General features: G+C 40.3%; 1 protein-coding gene across 1 annotated transcript; it reads right to left on the bottom strand.

Annotated features, from left to right (window-relative positions):
• Positions 1 to 5435: 5435 nt before the first annotated feature.
• Positions 5436 to 16707, bottom strand: LOC137260071 (uncharacterized). Its single transcript, XM_067797764.1, has 4 exons — positions 15641 to 16707; positions 6951 to 7016; positions 6495 to 6581; positions 5436 to 6182 (listed from the first exon to the last, which is right to left on the bottom strand). The coding sequence occupies exons 1-4, from the start codon at positions 16674 to 16676 to the stop codon at positions 5578 to 5580; spliced, it is 1794 nt and encodes a 597-aa protein (XP_067653865.1). The 5' UTR covers positions 16677 to 16707; the 3' UTR covers positions 5436 to 5577.
• Positions 16708 to 21249: the final 4542 nt, after the last annotated feature.

Genomic DNA, 21249 nt, shown 5'->3' with positions numbered 1-21249 from the left:
ATCAGAGTGACCACACACACCATAGACCAACCATATGGTGAATTGGTAATACAGAGTTTCTAAAGGGCTCCCATGTCTTCCAGCAGGTGGTTTGTGTAGCTTGAAGGGAAGTTGTGTGTGGTTAAGTTGTACATGGTAGATGGCCTACGTGGGGTGAATGGTCTCTGTAGGGTGAATGGTCTACTTAAGGCACCCTTTCAGTATGTTTGATTCAACTTCAGGAACCAGGATGAGAGTGTGGCACCTGTGTAGAATTTGAGGGTTGATGATATAAGGTAAGGGTGTTGCACTTGCATAATATCTGAGGGTTAAGGAACCAAGGTTTAGGGAATCAGTATATGTGGTACCCCTTTAGGAGCTGAGGGGTATAAAGCCCGAGTAAATGTGTTGTAACCTGAACATAGTGCAGGTAAATGAATCTATAATGAAAATTACTATTTACTAAAATTATGATATTTTTTTATGGGTTCACATATGGGCTAATATGTGTGGTATCCATGTTGGCTACAGATATGATTAGTATTATGCCACCATTAAATTCACAATGTAAGATTAAATATAGTATCTTCATTATTCCAATCTTTACTGTAAACATTGTCATGACAGGCAGGGACACATCCACCAGAATGACCTGTGTGTTTGACATTCATATGTTCTCCTTGGAGGGAAATATGTGAAAGCTGTACATGTGGTATGAGTAAAGGTCTCAACAAAGGAAATGATGCTTGTAAGTAAACTTCATATTGGTGGAGTGGAGGTCAGAAATAAAAGCATTCAATTTGAAATATTTGTTTGCTGGGGTTTGTTTGCTGTTAAAGTTAATACCTTGAGTTGGGACATTAAGTGAGTGAGTCAGTGAGTGAGTTTAGTTTTACACCACACTCAGCAATATTCCAGCAATATTCCATGGCCAGCAATATGGCGGTGGTCTGTAAATAATTGAGTCTGGACCAGACAATCCAGTGATCAAACAACATGAGCATCAGTCTGCACAATTGGGAATAGGTAACATATGGCAAGCATGGGTTGCTGAAGGCCTATTTTACCCCGGGATCTTCACGGACCGGGACATTAAGCTCGCACACTCACTACAATGACTGCAACAGGTGCCAGACACTGGAAATACTCTACTCACAAATCATGCCCCAGTTTACGTGAACAATATGGCTTTAAACACTTATTCCCCTGTGCATCTACTCCTCAATCGCCCATTTCTACAGGAAATTACACGTATTTGTTCCACTTACCACCACTGACATGTGGGCTTTTCTTTATTTTGTAAACAAAGACTTGGTTAAAATACGGCAACACTGAAATTATGGAGGAACACAAGACTGCATATTGTGTTCATGTTACCATTGCTTATTGCAACAAAAATAAATGTTACATATAGTACCAATGTTGGAAATGTGAAATGTGATGCACTACTTTGTATCATCTAACTGTGACCTGCTCGCTGATTCTCAAGTATGGCGCTGATCACGTCACTTGGTAGATCGAACGTTCAGCGTAATATAACTCTTTTTCAGTATATATAACTCACTTTGAAAAAAATCATCCATATTACTAGGTGAAAATTATGAAAATTGGCAGTTGTTGAACTCTAAATGTTATAACATACACATACCCGCTGGGCAGAAAACGTTTTCTAAAATTTACAAGTTTTCTGGCAGAAGTCGTCTGAAATTTGGTCACACCGAGTGAGACTCTTACTGGCTACCGAGGTTCAGGTACAGTGGTCATGACGTCATCATCGCCTGTTCGTACGTCACGGGGTTCCAGTCGTCTCAGTGCTTGTTTTGATTATTCTGGCGCAGTGGGTCCATGCTGTAAGCTTCATTTCGGAGCGTCCCAAATATCGCTATTTTCTACTCAACTCAACTCTATTATTTACAAGTAGTCATTATATTCTAAATAAATCGACATATATCAGAATATTTTCGAAACGGTATCATGTCATGTCGTAGCATTTTCTTTTTTCTTTTTCTTTTAAAACATCGGTGATTACTTGTAGCCTTTTAAATATGCTTCACAAGTGTTAAAATGCTATTGAAATGTTATGAAGAAATTCTAGTCATGTTTAACAAATACATTCTGGACAATAGCAAATTGTACAAATAGGGTATGAACGTCTCACAACTACTCACATTTGTGTCAATTGTGTTTTATATTGTCGAACTTTTAATCTCACTCTTGCATCAGTATTTATATGAAACAAAACCTTTCTTGAAAGCAGAGCCAGTTATGTTTTCATCCTAAAAACATTTTTTTTCGAAGGGATTCGAGACAGAATCTTCGGCATGACGAGCAAAAGGTCTATCCATTGACTAGACGAGCAGAAACGGAGCTGTGAATGCCACCCGTCTTGTAATCCAGGCCCTAGATTTTCAAAGCTCTCTTAAGGCTAACAGTCGTAACTGCCATTTAGACAATAACTTAGACTATCTTAGCAATAGGAGAGCTTCGAAAATCTAGGGCCTGATTCATAGCACGACTCCCCGACCCACAGACCCCACCAGCAACCCTCAGTTTATGAGAAGGGACTGTGCAATAAAAATATTGATAATGCAAATGGAACCGCGAAAGAAATGGCTTGCACCTTCATGTCTTTCGGATGTTAGGTCTGCAGTAACAAAATTACTGCCACAAACGTCTTGAAGGGTTTTAAACATGATTATTCAACTGCTGATAGTCCATGTAAAAAAAACAAACTACTTATGTCACATGTACCAAGTAAGTTGTCCTGGGATGTAATTGGATTACTCTGAAGTTGATAACACTGACTCGTGAATTAAACTTCGGACGCATGAATCTAAATGTGATTTTAATAATTTGCGCAGCATCATATCATGGATATATCGACGGTTAACCTTGCATCAGGGGTACCAGGCAGTAATCAGTAGGAATCCACCTACATGTCGAAGCATACAGGTCGTCCGAACGCTCCCGGGCATAAAATACAGGAGTAATGATGGACACGTATCCCAGCATTCATGGCAGATATTACACCTCACCTTTCTACCCCAACATCCACCCACGATTCCCGATCAAAACTGATTAGTCCAAACAAACCAGTGATTGATATCTTTCAGTAGCAACAGTTCTGTCAGCAGCAAGAGCGGCCATTCTAAGCATTCTCCAAGCATCTGTAAAGATACATTTGCCCATATATCGTCATCTTCCCAAATATCGTCAATTCTTCACGTGGACACCTAACAGGAACCTTGTGTGTCTCAGCCTCTGCTGTAATACATGGATGCATGTGATATTTGTTCCTCATCTGGTCATGTTTCTGAAGTTTGTGTGCTCTATGGTACAGCACGGTGACTTCAACACGTGACACTAACGTGGCTTCAAAACATTGCCCCGAGTAAATGTGTTGTAACCTAAGCATAGTGTAGGAAAACTGAATCTATAAGGAAAATTACTGTTTACTAAAATTCTGATATTTTATGGGTTCATATATGGGCTAATAAGTGTCGTTTATGGTATCCATGTTAGTTACAGGTTTAGTGTTCCCCCTAGGGTTCAGAGAAGACAGGGTAAATTCATGGGAAAGGGCACTTCATAACCTCAAAGGGCGTGCTGGTGAGGATTATTTGAAAAACAACAAAAAGTATAAAAAGTCAAATTGTCTTATAATTTCAATTCTAATTTCAATTCTAAAGTTCGTTTTTACTCTTCTCGGTTTGTATTTTAAGATTAGAATTTGAAAAAAGCATTTCAAATCAGAAAAATACACACTGGTCATAGTAAACGACTGCGATTGAGGCGAAAAAGGGCAGGGCGCAAAATAAAAAGGGCAGGGCGCAAAATAAAAAGGGCAGGGCGCTGCACCCTCCTAAATGTGCCTAGGGGGAACACATGATGCTCATGAGGATACGGTGTGTGACGTCTCAGTGCGTAACAGAGACGCCCCAACAGTGTGTGGCGTCTCATTGTGTGACACAGACGCCCCAACAGTGAGCATACAGTGTGTGACGTCTCATTATGTGACACAGATGCCCCAACAGTGAGCATACAGTGTGTGACGTCTCAGTGCATAACAGAGACGCGCCAACACTGGATCTCTACACTAAAGGTTGTACAACATGATGCTTATGAACATACAGTGTGCTACGTCTCAGTGCATAACAGAGACGCCCCAACAGTGGATCTCGACACTAAAGGTTGTACAACATGATGCTTATGAACGTACAGTGTGTGACGTCTCAGTGCATAACAGGGACGCCCCAACAGTGGACCTCTACACTAAAGGTTGTACAGCATGATACTCATTGGCTTGGCTCGTGAACGTTGTTGAATAAATAAAAGAAGTTGTTATCCATAAAACTGTCATGTTTTCTAAATGCCTGTCAAAAGCTTCGAACTTGGATACACGCCCTCATAAACTGCGAACACCTACTGGCAACTGCCTGAAGGCCTCTGTGTGGAGTAGGTATTAGACGGACCTCACTTCGGCGTCTCTATTTGCCTGCCACCAAGACGACTTAAAGGCTTATCCCTTGTTTATGAGTGGGACTGCAGCATAATCACTGACAAAACACACATGACACTGGTCACTAATTGGCTGTTTTCAAAACTGAGTTCCACCCGTGAAGGTACCTGGGTAGAACAGGCCTTCAGCAACCCATGCTTGACATAAAAAGGTGACCATGCTTGTCGTAAGAGGCGACTAACGGGATTGGGTGGTCAGGCTCGCTGACTTGATTGACACATGTCATCGGTTCCCACTTGCGAAGATCGATGCTCATTTTGTTGATCACGGGGCTGTCTGGTCCAGACTCGATTATTTACAGACCACCGCCATATAGGTGGAATATTGCTGAGTGCGACATAAAACTAAACTCACTCACTCAAAATTGAGTTCTATGTATGAATATCCAATATTTACATTTACATGCATACATACAGTAAACGATGCCGCGAATGACGAATTCGTTATATGTCAAAAATGGCGAGATTTACGACGTACATTATAACTGCTGGTCATTTCAGCCATGATTGTATTTTACCTGAAAACAGTATGTTAGATTGCAAAGCAGAGAAGTGGGTGGATATGTTTGTCCTTCTGGCATCCACGAATAAATAAAACTGGGATGTTTCGGGTGATGATTGTTTTCAGTTTAATTTTGTATATTATGAGTTTAGTCAAATAACCGAACTGGTTAAATCCTACAGTAATCAGCTATGGACTACCATTCTCCCTTTGTAAAGCAGAAGCGACGACATGGTATTTGAGTAACGCTGCTTGTGTTGTGAGGCAGCGTGCCGCTATTACTGGCTGAGAAGACGACCCAGCACCTCTGTATGTCTGTGACGTTAAGACGGGCGACATTCATGTACAATCACTCACCGTTTATGTTTATACTCAGTTTACAATTTTCCTACCTGATCATGCGAGGTTCCAAAGACAAAACATGACAAAATGTCTGACAATACATTCAACAACTTTTATTTATATTCAAAAAGCAAAAAAGGAAATCACTTGAATCGTGACCTACGACTACGTGAACGGCACACACCACGTCAGTGTCAGTAACGACATGTGCTCCGTCTGCCTACACCGACACTGACTCAGTGTGCACCACGTGACACCAGGAGATCCACCACTGGCTGATGTCCCCTGCGTCTCGCCATGTCGGCCGCTGTTTTCCCGTCTTTGGTCCTGGCGTTGATGTCCACCACGTTCATGGACAGTATCAGCTTCACGGTCTCCAAGTCTCCTCTTTTACAGGCGAAGTGAAGGACGTTGTCACCGCCCCTGTCCACCAGTGACACATCAGCCCCTCCACCCACCAGTAACTCCACCACATCCCAGCGTCTAAAGTCTGCTGCCCACATCACCGGTGTCTTGCTGTCCTGTCCTCTACTGTTGATGTTCACCAAGTCCAGGGACAGTATCAGCTTCACCGTCTCCAGGTCGCCACCAATACATGCCCAGTGAAGGACGTTGTCACCGTCCCTGTCCAGCAGTGACACATCAGCCCCTCTATCCACCAGGAACTCCACCACATCCCTGTGTCCCTTCCATGCTGCCTGCATCACAGGTGTCCTGCTGTAGTATCCTCCTCTGTAGTTGATGTCCACGTCACCCTCGGCCAGGATCCGCTTCACTCTCTCCAGGTCACCGCGTCCGCTGGCGTCGTAGAGGTTGCGGCCTGCTGCTGGTGATGGAGTCGCTGTGACACAAAGTAAACTATGTACACCAGACATCTTTGTCACACATCTACAATGTTTACATCATGTTGATACGTGACTCGTACATTGCTACATCATTTAAACAATTCCATCATGGCTGACAACAATCCAACATGACGGGAATGTCAACATGTGGTTTCTGGAATTAATGATGGCATGTTAAATACATAACTTTCTGTTAGAGTCAGAAGTTGTAGCATTATTTTGTATACGACTTAAGAGTGTTGACGTTTGTTGAATTTTACGAGTTGATAGTGTCAGTACAACTGTTGCTGCTGGGTTCTCCAACCTACCTTGTGTATCAGAGTCTTGTGTCGTCACTGGCGGGGGTGGAACCGTCTTGCTGTGTGTCAGATACTCACTCTCGTCAGTCGTGGAGGCTGAAACAGGGAATATGATGTTCAGAAGACTATACATAGCACATAAGCATTTCTACTGCTGGTCTGTTTTCGCCTTTCCTGACATGTTTTGCCTTTCAATATTATGTATGATTATATTCTAAATACATATCTTATGGAAAAAGGGCATTAATCATACATCTTTCATGTTTGCTGAGGTAAGTCTTTAAAGCAAGAAAAAAGTGATACTTCCTTATATTATTTTTTACAGTTCGAAATTCTGTGATTGACAACGTCGATCGGTACCGGAGTGAGATTCATCTCTGAAGTCAAAATCCCCACGGGCATATACATCAGTGTGCAGGGAGAATTAACAACTGCACTTCCTGCCTGCTGGGTTTTCCCACCTACCCTGTAGGTCTTGTGTCGATACTGTCGCTGGTGGAAACGTGTTGTTCCGGCTCGGGTCAGTCGAAGCTGAAACAGGGAATATTTTAATCATAAAACTAAAGTATACATGTACAAAAAAATATTTATATGACTACTGGCCTCAGGTTCTGCTTTCCATATGGCAAGCCGTTTTCACTTTTATGAAGGTATTAAAGATATCTTGAATTGTTTTAAAGATATCTTAAACTGAATTCAAATTTCAAAATCCAAGCAAACTTAAATTCACGATAAGCAATTCAATAGTAACTGTTATTACAGTCATAACGTATGTTTCTCTGGACAGACTCACCGGGTGTTTGCATTACAGTATCACAGACCCGTGTGCCAAATCACAGGGCAATGTTCTAAAGAGCTGTGGTTGTGAGACAATATTTGTACTTCATTTAAATCAAAGCTGTTTTGACAATAGAACTGGGGAATCCATCAGCTATATCTCTAATATCAATATGTTTATACCTTGAACGGGAGTGTTACAATTGTATAAATCATTTACTGGCATTGTTACAAATGAAACCCGCCATTACAACTACTCATTTCGACATTTAAATGCCTTAAATCGACCTTTTTCACAAATTTGAACTCGCGATTCAACCAGTCGGAGGGGCGGCCTGATTTATGCCTATGTGGGGCACTGTAGAATTGAAGAACATCCGCCAGTCTGAGAATAAATGCCATTAAGGTGTATTTCCACCGAGTAACAAAATCTTTCTACTTTCTACTTTCTACTGGAAGTAAAATACGTATTTAATTGGTGTCCTATAGGATTTTGCAGGACATTGATAAAAATATAACAATTTCACTTTTGAAAGCGAGGTGAGTGTTAAACTCCTTTGGTCATTAAGCATTTACTACAACTAGTATGTACTTTTGTGTTTTTTTGTTTGTTTGGGTTTTTTTGTCATGATCAAAACAAATCTTAAACAGCATTTTGTATCTTTAAGCAAGAGGGGGTCTAGCCATCGGATTTAAAATATACCACGGGCTTCTTCAACGCCCGCTTCACAAACAACCCATTAAGCAGGAACTGCGGGTCCGATGGATATTTGTACATGGTGACACCATCACCCGACCCCTGGGCAAAGCAATGACGGAATCAGACGGCCTTTTGGCTACTTTTCTTCACTCGGTATTAACTAACCACAAGTTTTTCAAAGAATGAATTTGGTGTTCCGCACAAGCTAACCAGAAGTCTTTTATATGTTAATAGTTAAAAGTGTATGTGAAAAAACGGCGAAAATGAAAGCTCTAATGAACATTGCGCACCGCCACTGTAGAACACTATCAGAAACAGACTATAAAAATGTGGCGCATTGCCACATATGTTAGCTCGCTAGCGATTATACAGGAACTGACTCAAAAACACTACGAGGGGTAATAGACCACGAGAAGCTGGGTAGAATTCATATAGGCAGTGTTTTCGGCCGCGATACAGGGTCATGTCTTGACCGCATCTCGGCTTTGTCATGTAAGAGCTGTACATGCATGGTCACCAACCATTTCCAACCGGAAGTATTTACGGATATGTAGCCGGAAGTATTTGAAGATATCTTCAAATCAATTCAAGATATCTGTAAAACAATTTTAGATATCAGTAATAGCAAGAATTGAAGATATCAATAATTGAATTAGAGATATCTCTAGATCTAATTGAATTGAAGATATCTGTAATACAATTGTGGATATGTACCGATCATTTCAAGATATCTAGAATTGAATTCCAGATATGTTGAATTGAATTCAAGATATCTTGAATTAATTTCTAATACAATTATGTACACTATGATCGTAATTGTTTTGCAGATATCTTTAAAACAATTAGAGATATCACGAAATACTATCTTGATATCTCTATAACATTTTGAGATATCAATAATTCTATTGTGGATATGTAAAATTAATTAGAGATATCTTCAATAATTTACAGAAATCTTTAAATCATTATTGATGTCTTTAAATATAATGCTGATATCTTTAAAACAATCGAAGATATCTGTAATTCCTGAATAAGTGTGAAAACGGCTTGCCATATTTCCACAAATGTTTTGCCTTTCAGTGTCCAAATACATATGTTATAACAGATGGTTTAATTTGATGGATATTTCATTTCCTAGATATATTTTCACAGCCTCATTTAGTAAATTTAATAAGCCGTCCATTGTGCATCGACTGTTTGATAACATATTTGCTGAAATGTTTTTTGTTAAATATACACTTGAACGGTGTAAACAAAACAGTCAAATCACCCTCAGGGCTAGGGTAGGTTAGGGATGCAAATACGGAGACTTCATATATAAGCATATATTATTTTCACATTGTGTGTTCATAGATAAACAAACAATTAGTTCAGCACTTTTACTTACTCATAATTCCTCTCTGTGGAATGACAAACGTTTTAGTTTGAATTCAGTAATCGTGGCTGGAATATTAAAATTTGTCTTTCCTAGATGTCCTAACCCTACCCTCTCTATTTAGTGTACCTGCTATTTTAGGCAACTCCGTAAATTCTAAAGTGAAGCACATTAACACTAATGTTTACCAAACAGTGTGAAGGACAACAGGGCAACTTGACTCTGTGTTTGTGCAACACAGTTGTAATTTGTGTCAAACAAACTCTGTGAAACTCTCACAAAATATCAGAATACCGACTAATAGTGGCACACAGAGCAATTCTCAAACAACTGCTCACCGAGGCGGACACTGCAGCTGACACAACTGTACTTGTCAATGGAAACAGTGTGCTTTGATAAACGACAAGGGTGGTAAAGATCGAATGTCGGTTGTCAGACATGCTTCGTCTGTTTCAATGTTAGAAATAACGAAAATACAGCACAATTACCCTTCCATAATCTACTTTCCATTGAAGTTTTGATGAAATGTTGTAGAAATGCACACGGATACGTTTGGCCGTGTGCTACAGCGGGGATGTATTTCAATGCAGTGCAGCAGCCCCGAGTGAAAAACACAATACATTTGAAATAAAATATTGGACTGGACAGATGTAAGAGGTAAATCCCATCAGGTCAAGGTTAACAGTAGTAAAAGGTACATAATTTGATTAAATAGAACGAGTCTATCAGGTGAAACGCTGTGTTGTTATGTTTTCCCCGACCTTCCATCGTCCCCCGTCGGTGACAGGCTAAACACAGGTCTGGGTGTAAACATTGTGTGAAGCAAATACTTGGTTCTTACAACATTTATGCTGCTTTACAGCAGTCATACAATACACATTTGCAAAATTTCATCTGAGTCCACAAATCAGTTTAAATTCATAAGCTCAGAACTTACCCACCAATAACGTACGTCCTAACACGGGCGACACATCTCTCTGCTAATTGAGAAATGTTTTGACTGGCGACGCCACGGAGCTGAGCTGCCAGCTATGACGTCATTGTGACGTGTTAGGTTAGGAGCACGACAACGTTGGGCGCTCGACTACTTGGACTGATCAACAACTCGATATGGAAATATTTCCAATCGTCCCATGTTTCCTCTCTAGTTTTGTTTTCGTGTTATGATACAGTTCGCGTTACCTGTGGCATGACATGGACAGTTGTATATTAGCATATCGGACACTTCCCTAACGTGGTGTAATTCACCGACTGATTATGTGGCTTAATTCCTAATTTATTTGTTTAAAAATATAAAAGTTCACTTTCAAAATAGGTCATACGTGGATACTAGTAGACCTCAAAGGCTTAGGTATAAATAGTTGCGATCACTCTGTCAAACAAGGACATAAAGGTACTTGAATTGAGCTTATATACTAGCACCCCTAAGTATAACCTGGAAAGACTTACTGGTTTTCTGAACCTGTTGAGTTTAGTATAGACGCTTTTCCACATCTCAGTCTAGTGTGAAAAAGTGATATCCAGATTTAGTGTATGCTGGTTATAATGTATGTTGTGCAACGTGTAGACACACATTCCCCAGCTCAGTCTAGCCTCCTGGATGCCACATTCCCCAGCTCAGTCTAGCCCCCAGGATGCCACATTCCCCAGCTCAGTCTAGCCTCCTGGATGTCCTTCCACTTCAACCCTCACTTTGAATTCCAATAAAATTATAAATATATCAAGCACACAAATATAATTCACAGTTTTGAATTCTGTTAGTAATTTCCTGTTTTGTGATATTATTCACTATTATCTAAGACAAAGCTAAAGTGATTTAAATTACCTTTTAAAACAGGCTCCATCTTAAATATCGCCCTTTGAAACAGTACAAAATCGTGATTGGCAGCGTTATTTGCTGTGTTGTGAAATGTCAAAACCGGATAATTACCGGGTTTATTGGTTTTAAAAAATACCAAAATAATGATATCACTGATGTCAGGTTTTCATGAAATCACTGCTGCCGTTGCCGATGAAACCAGATGTTTTCGGAAATACACTTACACGAACGCCGAAGTGCGCTTTCCACTATCTTGGATAGTGTTTACAAAATCACGTATCTGCTTGAAATTCGAAAGTCACATAATTACTTTCTGACAATAACTCTCCTTTTGAAATGATATATAAGTGATGGTCCAATTCTGGTCTGGTTCCCGACTCAATGTGCACTGCGACAACTTGCTACATGTACAGACAGAACCACGTTTACACGTTGCCCTGGCCACCTTCATTGAAAAAATACCTATCCTTGACGACGAAAAGCCATTAACTGACACATGTTTTGCTTTGATTTTTACTTGAGAAAAGCATGGTTTGTTTAATTTCCAAGTGCAGTGCGAATTGACACGATATAAATAAAAACTGAAAACGCCATGAAAAGTAGAAGTTCAACTTACTGCATCTATGAAAATTCTTTGTATATGTTATCAACCCTTCAGTTATTTCCAGCGGTAATTCTTTAACCATTAAAATCTTGAAAATAGTTCCCATACTAATACCGATCTCAATGTAAGAAACAAAATCGGAGATACAACTCCAACCAACGAATACTGAATCCATCCCTGGAAGGTCTGTCTCGCCAATTTGTGATTGTTACACATCCCAACAATTGGCGAGATTCCGTATAGAATGTAACAGTTACAAATCTATAAAATACGTTCTGAGAAGCAGTTCCTCATTTGATTTTAAATTTTGACACTACTGTATATTTATATATGTAAATTACTTAAGCAAAAACCATACACCTCAATTGTCTCAATGAAAAACATATAATTCTGACCACCCAAGCGGACGTGTATGATATTATTACATTGCACATGTGTTTCTTGGTTTGGTAACATTACGTTGACAAATGTTTCCCATGACACACCATATATTATCTAAATTTGTATATTTTGTATTCTGATTTTCATTCAACAGTTCTTAAAGAATCTTTAGGTTATGGATGCAATATCAGAATATGAATTTAATATCAAATATATGTTTTAGATGACATACAGTCGAATTTGATTCACAATTATTCTATGGAGATATGTTTATGGATTTATTTATTTTATTAGAAATTTAATAGATAATATGGACAATGACTAAACAAGATCGTGCATGTGTAACGTAATATTAAAGTACACATGCCACAGCATACAAAAACTCAGAATTAAAACATTGTACAGCTCAGATATCATGTAAAGTGCGAAAAGATATTGACTTTATTATGTAGACACTGCAGGAAAATGTAAACCATTTGATGCTGACAACAGTTAACCATGTCATTTATTATGCTAGAGACTGAAATATGTTATCAATATGAATATATGTATTGTTTAGTTGTGTAATGAAAAATAGAATTTGGAAAGTGCCCTTGAATGAGTACTTAACCTAGTGGTGGTTTTACTTTTAGATGTTCTGTGTCCGAAGTAGTATATTAAATAAATTAGTATTTCAGTATTATTTCCTTCTATTAAACCTTAATAAAACCAAAACATTTTAATTTATACCCGTAATTCAGGATAATTAAAACGCGGTCATTGTAGCATTTTGCAGTGTTTTTGTGCATTATTTATCCATACAGTGATTTTATATTTCATGCATCACAAACCCTTACAGACATAAAAAAGTTGATTTTAGTTATGCCCATGTTTATCGCATTTGATAATTGGCTACATGTAGGCGATGACTGAGATAATTCGTCCGTTACTGTTATGTTACAACTACTTGACCATTGTTTCTCACTTCTCTCTGTACCTGCTAAATATTTGTGTTGTCAAAAAACTCAATCCCATCTTGTGCCACCCTTGAAATTTACATAACAAAACTTTCAGCGTTTCACATTTCATCCACACCAGCTCCCCGCCGTAGTGAATTACATGAATTCAGCCATATCGGCCGTAAGACTAAAGCCATTTGAGTACATATACAATGAAAATACACTGCAGTTTTAAATGTGTGACATTGAGACATCTAGTGCCAAACTTAAATTACCGATTGCAAAACGTCAACAAAACAACAAACATGACCTGAAAACGATCAACTGATTCCACCTCCTCGCTTCGAACTGCCATTTCGTCATTCATTCTTGCAATGTAAGCAGTCATGACTATCCCAGGTGTATCACAGAATCACGGAATATATTTTTCACACTTGATGTATCATCGTCAGAGGGAATAGATATACGGTACAGGAGTTAACGTTACCAGTGAAGGTGAAAGCTACAGTTGTCAACTTTCTCTAAATGTAATAGCAGGGAGACTATATAGTTGTAGATTATAACTGGTAATAGTAACATACATCGCGCATACACATGTGTCGTCATTCTAAGGTTGGACCGTCCGGAACAGCGCACTTGTGAAGGGAAGATAAATTCAACAGGATCCCCCATTCTCCTTACGTTTTAGAATTAAACTACAACTGGTCTTCGTCACCAATACCAACTCTCTCCATAAAATGAAACGAAAGCTAATTGATTTGAAAACGAACGCGAAGACTGCGCTTGCTTCAAATGTAAACAAAGGAAAATTCCGATTTTACACTGCATGGCATGTTCTGAAATTTTACGACATCCAGACGTCTGTCTATTCAGTGCTTGTCATAACTTAGTACCTTCAGAATATGTATAGAAAGAGCATCGTAGCAAGACATAGGAAATTAAAGATAGATACAATGCAATGATTTGGAATGCAATGGAACTCAAAAGAATTGCACAATGCCATTTAGAAAGTGGTCAAATGTAACATATATCATATTTGGGATTACACTTTGTTATGTTTGTATGTTAAACTCGAAAGAATTCATCAAAGTTTCCGTCCAGCGTAACTTCATGACACACGCAAAATCACGCAGAACGACAGCGGTAATTATCAGCATTTCTGGCTTCTTATCTAAATTACGATGTAAACGATGAAAATGTATATAAATACACAAATAGTCTGAACCATTCTGACTACTTATATCTCATAATCTCATATTTATGTACACATGGTCCCTGAGTCCTCGCAAATAATACGTCCCCTTGTGTATCAAGCCACCATTTTGTAAGAAATAAGTCAACGGTAGTGATGTCATGCGTGAACATTGTTGTACATGTAAGGCAATTTCCTTTAGGTGAAGATCTCGGCATCAAGGCTCTAGGTGTGAAGTACATACCAAGAAAGAGTGCACCATAGTTATCATGTATATTGTATTTATGTGCGAGTGTACATGTGCTACGCAACTACGACGTATAAAACGACCAAGAAAGTCTTTTCTTTTCCAAAGGGTCTCTAACTGTCTTATGTGGTTATATTGCGCCGTGCATTAAATATCTCCTCGGCAAACGGTGGCAATATAACCAGTATATAGTACATTTATGTTTGGTACCCATTTATTTGTTCACCTATTCAAAATACCATGGTCGTAGTCAGTCACCTGTTAATTTCATGTCATGATTATTGTGTACTACAAAAATAAATGAAAGTAAACCATCGGTTTCTGCCTATGCACAGCGTTTGTCATGACATCACCCAATAGTAATAACATGGTGATTTATTTCATCAGATTCCCGAGAAATATATATACCTCTGAAGTCCAGTTCCTAACTGAATCAGTAAGTTCACTCAAATATGTTGAGATACAGAGATGAATTAGTGCGATCACAGCAGAGTTGAACCTCGAATTATACAGGCAGTACACTTACACCATCAGCGTTAAACACGAGAGAATTACTAATACAAATAATGCCAGGCATAAAACAATATGCCTTGTAAGTCCTTTTACACACTGGGTCATGCCTGCTATCACAACGTAAATATGCCATGTAAGCCCTTGTGTACACTGGTTCATGCCTGCTAACTCCACGTTAATATGAATTGTAAGTCCTTTATGTACACTGGGTCATGCCTGCTAACTCCACCTTAATATGCCTTGTAAGCCCGAGGTTGTCTATACCTGCTAAATAAATGCTTACATGCCTTGTAAGCCGTAGTTTGGCTAACGTTTATTACATATCTTGTAAACCGTAGGTTGCATGCTAATCCAACGTTTACATGCATTGTAAGCCCAGGTTATGAAATAAAGCTCATTTATTCATGCACAAACTCCATGTTGACGTGTACACTAAACTCTTTGCTGTCACGCCAACCTAATCCTACGTTGCTCTGTCATGTGAACCCTATGTTGGCCTGTCATATGAACCCTTGGCTGGCAACCAAATTAATGTTATTCTTACATATTTCGGTTGTCATATCCAAACAGAATGTTAATTAAGCAACAAATCTCTGCTAAAAGTCTCACCTTCTGTTGTTCCAGGATACGTCGTGGTTGAAGGCTCCTTGATCTCTTTCCTCATCCTAAAGCAACTGGTATTCAGCATCCTGAAGTCCTGTGTGAGGCCAGCGAGTGTCTGGTTTGTGCAAAACTGGTCACTAATGCTCTGATTCAGTTGAATGTTTAAACTCTGTATATCTGAGGATACGTTTCTCCACATTTCCTTCAAGCCCTCCCGGTATGATTTTATTTCTCTCTCCGTCACCACACAATTGGTATTCAGCGTCCTGAAGTCCTGTGTGAGGCCAGAGAGTGTCTGGTTCGTGTGAAACTGGTCACTAATGGTCTGATTCAGTTGAATGTTTAAACTCTGTATATCTGAGGATACGTTTCTCTTCATTTCCTGCAAGCCCTCCCGGTATGATTTTATTTCTTTTTCCGTCACCACATAACTGGTATTCAGCGTCCTGAAGTCCTGTGTGAGGCCAGCGAGTGTCTGGTTTGTCTCAAGCAGGTCACCAAAGATCTGATTGAGTCGTGATGTCAGCATCCTTGGACGTGAGGTTGCACGAACTACTGTCTGATTCACCTGCATCTGAAGAGCCCGGATATCTTTGGTCAACTCGCTACGTTCTTTTCTTACACTTTTTCTGTAGGTGTCTCTTTCCCGCTCAACATGCCTTAAGTCTCGTGTTATTGCTCGAAGCTGTGTCTTTATGTATTGCATGTTGTCCTTTAAGCTGTGAACTTCATCGCGAACTTGTCCGGTGATACGATGCCCAATATCATCTTCAGTTAGGATGTTTGTAATCTCTTTTTCTACGAGAGGTTTTAGCAATGAAGGAAGTATTGTTGAAGTCAGTTCTTTTTTCAGGGACTCCTTCCAAACCTTAAATTTCTTCGTCAGTTTACTCACAGTTTCAGTATTTGAAAATTTCCAAAGGCTAAGGTCTTGTTCAACCACCTCCACACGTATAGTCAGACTTTCCAAACTGTCACCAGCATGTACATCTCCCATACCGCACAGTACAAGACTCAGGAATACAACTGTTGATAGCTCCATTGTTCCAACAGAACAACACGCAGCTAGGAAGGCAACTGCCTCACCCCTCGGTAAACGGCCTTTATATAGCTCGACGGAAGTGTCTGGAACAACGCCAGCTCGGGGAACCACACGCTACACCAATAGTGTGTGTAGACCTTGCGCCCAACTATACATATGGAAATTAATTAAGCAACACCAAATTCAAAGACACATAAAAACTTAACAAAGTTTAACGAAGTAATTTTGATGATTGATTATTCAATTTTGATGTATTGACATACAGCATGAGCTTTTCATGGGTTGATATGACGCGCGTGAAGCTTGCACAGCGCACGTGCATTGCTTTAACCTCAACTTTCGAAAAATGCACTTTTTCCCTGGGGTGTTTACAAGCGCAGGTTGTCGATTGCATTCGGTTTTTCATTCATTTCAATGTCATGGCACGTAGGAAATTATCAGAGGCCACTCGTTGGCAAATAATCGGCATGAGGAATGCTGGTATGTCTCTAAGACAAATCGGGACTCAAATCGGACGACATCATTCCATAATTTCAAAACTTTTGAAAAAATACCGGGCCACTAATGAAGTTAAAGACCTGCCTAGACCAGGAAGACCCAGGAAGACCACAGTCCGGGAGGACAGAGCTTTACTGAGACTTGTACGGCGCAGGTCCTTCGACTCGAGCTCTCGGTTGAGACAGGAGTGGCTTCCAGGGAGACCCATCTCGAACAGGACTGTTCGGAATCGTCTGAAAGCTGCAGGATACCGGGCAAGGAGGCCAATCAAGCGACCCAGACTGTCTCCAGCCCATAAGGCAGCCCGACTGGCCTGGTGTAATGACCGTTTGCACTGGAACATTGCCTCTTGGAGGAAGGTCCATTTCTCAGATGAGAGCCGGTTCTTGCTGCACATGGTGGACGGTCGTACTCGGGTCTGGAGGCAGAGGAACACAGCAATGGCTCCACGGAACATCCAGGAGACTGTGGCCTTTGGGGGAGGTTCCGTTATGGTATGGGGGTGCATTTCCATGAACTGCAAGTTGGATATCATTACCATCCGTGGCAACCTTAACGGTGTTCGTTACCAACAGGAGGTTCTTGACAGGGCTGTGGTACCTCATTTTGAGAACCATCCTCTGGCAACGAGACCCATATTTATGGACGACAATGCTAGACCTCACAGGGCGCATGCTGTAAATGATTTTTTGCGGCAAAATGCAATTGACAGAATTCCATGGCCTGCCATGAGCCCTGACCTCAACCCCATTGAACATTTGTGGGACTTTATTGGCCGTCGTGTGAGGCAGAGAGACCCACCAGTCCATAATCTCAACGAATTGACGGCTGCCCTGCATGAGGAGTGGAACAGGATCCCCCAGAATCAGATCCGGAGACTCATCCAAGGAATGAGGAGGCGTCTGGAATCGGTGGTGCGTGCGCAGGGAGGACACACTAGATATTGATGAAAGTCGGTGTGCAGACTCTCAGATGACTGTTCTTTCTTTCCATGTGACATTTGTGTTAATACACCTGACAACAACGTCTGTGGATGAATAGTAAATTGTGTCCATTTTTTCATGAATTTAAGACAGTTTTAAGAATTTGGATTTCGTTGCAATAAAGCAAAGTCTTGATACTTTTTCCCTTTAAGTTGTTTGTCAGAGATCGTCTGTTGAATAAAAAAGTGTCAAACTATATCAACCCGGCATATTTTGATTGTCAGAACACTTCAAAGTTGCTCCAATAGAAAAAATTGGGGTGTTGCTTGATTAATTTCCAGGTGTATAGATGGAAATACTGAGCGGCACATCCAAACTTGAATGCCACCGTCATGAAGCGGAAGAAAACCTCAGATGTGGCCACTCTAAACTTTTATGATAAGTCACAACACATATGCTTCGTGCTATTTTACAACTAAAACTACTTGTTATTTTACAGGATATATCGTGTATCTCTGCTTCCAGCATACATGTTTCGTGTCATATTACAGTGTCTCGTCACAATATGGCGGAAATAATGCCGATGTGATGCTAAATACTAACTCACTCACTCACTCACTATTACAGTGTCTCAGTTGTGTATTATGTTATAGAACACATATCAAGTGAAGACACCACGTCTGAAATGCCGTGATTTTAAACAACACAAAACTTGGTTTTGTGTGTCTTAGGGATTTAACGCATAGTTACAGCACTATATGTTTATGCATTATACATCTATAACGGTGGCACAGATTGCTTACAAACAACGTTCTGGAATGCCATGAGCATGCTTACTGGAATAGCACACAAAGAGTGATCATCGATATGCAACAACATGTCTGGAGACGTGAGCAAGGTAATACACGCAGGAGTGTCGACGTGTGAACACAACAAAATAGCCAAGCGGGGAGAGATGTACACCAGCGGTTGACGGAACGCAACATCTGGCACCTACATCCAGGGATACATCCAATGTTGTGTCCACGTTACCTCCAGACATGTCTGGCTAGGTGAAAACAGTACCTCACGTGCAGTAGACGAGACTGGGACTGTATACTATTCACAGTCTACCCGTGAAGGTCCCGGGGTAGAATAGGCTTTCAACAACCCATGCTTGCCAAAAAAGGTGACTCTGCTTGTCGTAAGAGGCGACTAACGGGATCGGGTGGTGAGACTCGCTGACTTGGTTGACACATGTCATTGGTTCCCAATTACGCAGATCGATGCTCATGCTGTTGATCACTGAATTGTCTTGTCGAGACTCGATTATTTACAGACCACCGCCATATGGCTGGAATATTGCTGAGTGCGGCGTAAAACTCAACTCACTCACTATTCACAGTCTATTCCATATGAACAGCCCAGATCACTGTGCCCAGACCAGTTCTTGCGCCATTAAAACTTAAGATTCATACTGAGCCGGTACACTATTCACAGTCTGTTCCATCTGAACAGCTCATGTCACTGTGCAGGGGTCCTCAAACACAAACTAGTTCTTGGGCCATTGACACTTGAAATTCATATACATCTCCTCAGACATCAGATCCTGCCTCTCTTTAGTTATTTATGAGGAAAGTTTGCTTGCAGATAAATCGGACAATTACATATCATAACTGGATATTAAGCATATTGACAACACCATGAATATCGCTCCGAATTTTGTAGAATTTGATTCAAGCCAAAAAAGAAACATAAGTCCAAGCACATAAAACAAGGGAAGAATCACGGTGAAGACACCGGGTGATGACTCACAGTGAGGACACAAGGTGATGACTCACAGTTGGGACACAAGGTGATGACGCACAGCGGGGGCACCAGGTGATGACTGACAGTGGGGACAAAAGGTGATGAATCACAGTGGGCACACAGGGTGATGACTCACAGTGGGGACACCAGATGATAAATCACAATGTGGAGACCAGGTGCTGAATCACAGTGGGGACACCAGGTGCTGAATCACAGTGAAGACACCAGGTGATGAATCACAGTGAAGACAGCAGGTAATGACTTACAGTGAAGACAGCAGGTGATGAATTACAGTGAAGACAGCAGGTCACAGTTATGACACTAGGTGATGAACCACAGCAAAGACAGCAGGTCACAATTATGACACCAGGTGATGAATCACTGTGTAGACAGCAGATGATGAATCATAGTGAAGACAGCAGGTGATGGATCACAGTGATGTTAGCAGGTCACAGTTATGACACCAGGTGATGAATCACAGTGAAGACAACAGGTCACAGTTATGACACCAGGTGATAAATCACAGTGATGACAGCTGGTGGTGAATCACAGTAATAACAACAGGTCATGAATCACAGTTATGACACCAAGTCCTACCCACTTTGTTTGTAACACTAACATACTGTAAACAGATACGATCACTCACTTCTTTATCAATGCATTACTTACGTACTTTGTAACACTAACATACTGATGCGCTCAAACAGAATTACTCATTTACTTACAACAAAGTATTACTTACTCTCTTACTTTCGCGCAGTTGAACCCACTCACCCAGTGTTCACTTGATAATGGCCATGCAATACTGAACAAAGATAGCTAACTAAGTTAAAACAGTACCACTCTTTCACTTCTTCAGTGCTTCATTGCTCACTTACTTAAAACACAGCGTTATTCTGTTACCTGAAGCGGTATTTTACACTTAATGCTGCTTTACTCAGTTACGCTCATTTAAACATACATTACACTTTTAAACCACAAATCACCCCATCATTCACTCAATATCACCCACTCACAATGACTTCGCTGACTTCGGAATTTACGTTTTCTCCAGAGAATTCAGGTAAGAAAGGAAAGCACCAGACAGGGTGCTTCAAAGACTGTATTGTAGTCTGAGATTAGCAGCAGAAACTACACCGTGCCAAGTTACATGTTGTAAGAACATGTTATTGTGCATTCGCGCTGTTTTTTACAATATGTTTTAAAGATCAGATGCGCCACGATACACGTTCTTACATATTTGTGTTGGCAAATTGCGGGTTTTACTTACCTTGAGCTTCGACTTTGACAGACCGAATTGTATCAGGCGTCTTTATGCGTTGTAGAATTTTCTCAACTTCTATGTCAGAATGCAACATTCTTTA

Source organism: Haliotis asinina, chromosome 13, assembly GCF_037392515.1.
Source record: "Haliotis asinina isolate JCU_RB_2024 chromosome 13, JCU_Hal_asi_v2, whole genome shotgun sequence".
NCBI lineage: Eukaryota > Metazoa > Mollusca > Gastropoda > Lepetellida > Haliotidae > Haliotis > Haliotis asinina.
The sequence above is the reverse complement of the archived record's forward strand: the minus strand, read 5'-3'. Positions and strand labels throughout refer to the sequence as shown.